The sequence below is a fragment of the Tasmannia lanceolata genome, unplaced genomic scaffold (genome assembly GCF_043159265.1).
Source record: "Tasmannia lanceolata isolate RefF3 unplaced genomic scaffold, GAP_Taslan_0.1 ptg000023l, whole genome shotgun sequence".
NCBI classification, from domain to species: domain Eukaryota; kingdom Viridiplantae; phylum Streptophyta; class Magnoliopsida; order Canellales; family Winteraceae; genus Tasmannia; species Tasmannia lanceolata.
The window spans coordinates 12,533,585-12,536,082 of record NW_027518700.1 but is presented as its reverse complement, the minus strand read 5'-3'; the positions used below and the strand labels follow the sequence as shown (position 1 = coordinate 12,536,082).

At 38.1% G+C, this 2,498-nt stretch overlaps 1 protein-coding gene across 1 annotated transcript; it reads left to right on the top strand.

Moving 5' to 3' along the window:
• Positions 1-1,367: 1,367 nt before the first annotated feature.
• On the top strand, positions 1,368-1,994 carry LOC143855794 (uncharacterized). The gene has a single exon (XM_077365857.1). The coding sequence runs from the start codon at positions 1,368-1,370 to the stop codon at positions 1,992-1,994; it is 627 nt and encodes a 208-aa protein (XP_077221972.1).
• Positions 1,995-2,498: the final 504 nt, after the last annotated feature.

The following is a 2,498-nucleotide window of genomic DNA, read 5'->3' as shown; positions in this document are numbered from 1 at the left end:
TAGAAAAATTTCATGAAGAAGGTGAAAGGAATCTACCTGGCTCTAGTTGGGTTCGTCTATGTGAATCATTTTCTTCCATTCTATCCTATCCAAGGTCATGTTCTATGTTATGTTCCTAGCTATCAAGTCTTTCATCGTTGTTTTCAGTCTGCCCCTGCTTTTTTTACTCCATTAACTTAGCATGAGTCTGTTGGATATTGACTCTGCATGGCCGGACCTTCCCTTTGCCTAGGTGGGATATTACTCCATAAACTAAAGACTTGGTGTATAGGAGGATGGGTTTATCCCTTAATGATTCTATAATGGGACAATCTCACCAAGTATGTATCCCAAAATGAATCACCGAACGAGAGTTAGGATGACGGGGTTAATGCACCTTTGTCTTAATGGTTGGCCACCACCCACAGTCTCCATTGGAAATGGAACTGGACTCTCGGACAGAGGCAATGTCTTTGGGGCCTAACACATTGCACATTGTGTTATAAAATAAAAGGACACGACCTACCATGATATCAATTATTTCCTGACATGGTGATGATATGCGATCTTATGCAATCAAGGGACACCCTATGCAACAATCGAGATCGTATTAATAATCTATGTCTGATCAGTCTCATGGGACCCCCTAATTGATCAAAATGGAAGTAATTGAGCTTATATGTACATGAATTAATCTAGACTGTTAATTGTATGCCCTTCACCCAATTTACGTACAATGAAATGTATTTAGATATTTTCAATACTTTAAGTCTCACCATTTATGAGCTTGATTATGTGCATGTACTTGCACTTATGCACATCAATGGTTAATTTAGATGCCATTACATGCACTTTATTATATTTACATGTTGGTTTAAAGAGACTTAAACATTGAAAATTCATGCACGTGTAAGTGGTGTTTTGGGGACTCTTGATAGCCTTTACGTTCATTGTATATTGCTAACTCCAAGGATGGCCAGCTTGGAGAGTAAATGCATCATGAATGTAAAGAGTCAAATTCTCCCTATAAATACCTACCATGGATGGCTGGTTGAAGATATGAGTTGGAAAAGGAAGCCAACACATTTCTTGAGAGGGATCCATTTCTCTATTCACGCCTTTGGGGTACAAGTTAGCAAGTCTCTTCCTTGTCCTTCGGGATAGTCGACGACTTGATACCTTAAATCCTCGTCTCCTTCAAAGGAACGGTAGAGATTTTTGTACCCCTCTCCCTCCAGCAGGTTATTTTTTTGCTTAATCATTTTCGTCATCTCTTTGCTTGTGGTTTTATTAATGGTATTCATATTTTAGAAGGAAATCCATTTGGCTATTTATCATACCCAACAATTTTAAGGTATCAAACTCGTTTTTTTCTCATGGATAGCCGTATGGAACGTATTGTCAAGGATAATGTACATATCGATAAACTTGAAGGCATTGACCTTAAGTTGTGGCGACGGAAGCTATTGTTTATTTTTCATACCCTTGATATTGCATATGTTGTTGATAAGGAACCCCCAGTGGTAGATGTCACTGCTTCTGATGATGACCGTAAGAATCAACAGGAATCCTTAGACAAGTACAACAAGGCCAATTTCATTGCACGTGAAATGATTCTCAATAACCTCTCTAAGAGGTTATTTCAAGTGTTCGAAGATATCAACTCTGCAAAAGAGTTATGGGAACTACTAGATAAGAGGTATTCTGGAACCTTAAATGTTCAAATATCCACTCTCTATTCCAAATTCAATTCATTTCAAATGGATGAAAATAAATCTATCTCTGAGAATTTGGAAGAACTAGAGATTCACTTATCACAATTAAAGATTGTTGGAGAGGCACCATCTTTGCAATCTCAAATATCTACCGTGATTCGAAGCTTGCCTAACTCTTGGAATGAAGCTAAGGTACGACTTTCTCACATCACCTTTGAATCGTTGGAAAGTCTTGGAAACTACTTGAAAATTGAAGAGAACTCTAGAGATCTCATTGGAGTTACTACATCTTCCAAATAACAAGTGCATGCCATCTCCTCCGCTCTTGATAAGAAGAAAGGTGCTGATGGGCCCAAGCCCTTCATGAATTCCAAGGCTAGAAAGAGCCACTTCAAGAAGAAGTTTAAGAAAGGAAATTCTTCTTCATCTGATATGAAAGTATCTAAAACTTTCAATCAATCAAGAGACTCCAAAAAGGTGCGTAACTGTTTCTATTGTGAGAAACTTGGGCATGTTATTAAGGATTGTAGGAAATTAGAAGAAGATAAAATTAAGTATGGTAGCACAAATCAAATCCACATGATTCAGATCGATGGAACAAAAGATGAGGAATGGTGGCTTGATTCTGGCGCCACATGTCATGTGACTAAGAATAAGGTACTACTCCAATCCTATGCTTCGTCCAATGGGACTCCTCTTTTCATGGGTGAAGGTTCCTATTGTATTGCTCCAGGAAAAGGAAATCTAAAATTACTTCTCTCATCTGGCCAACATCTTCCACTAAAAGATGTTTTCTTTGTCCCT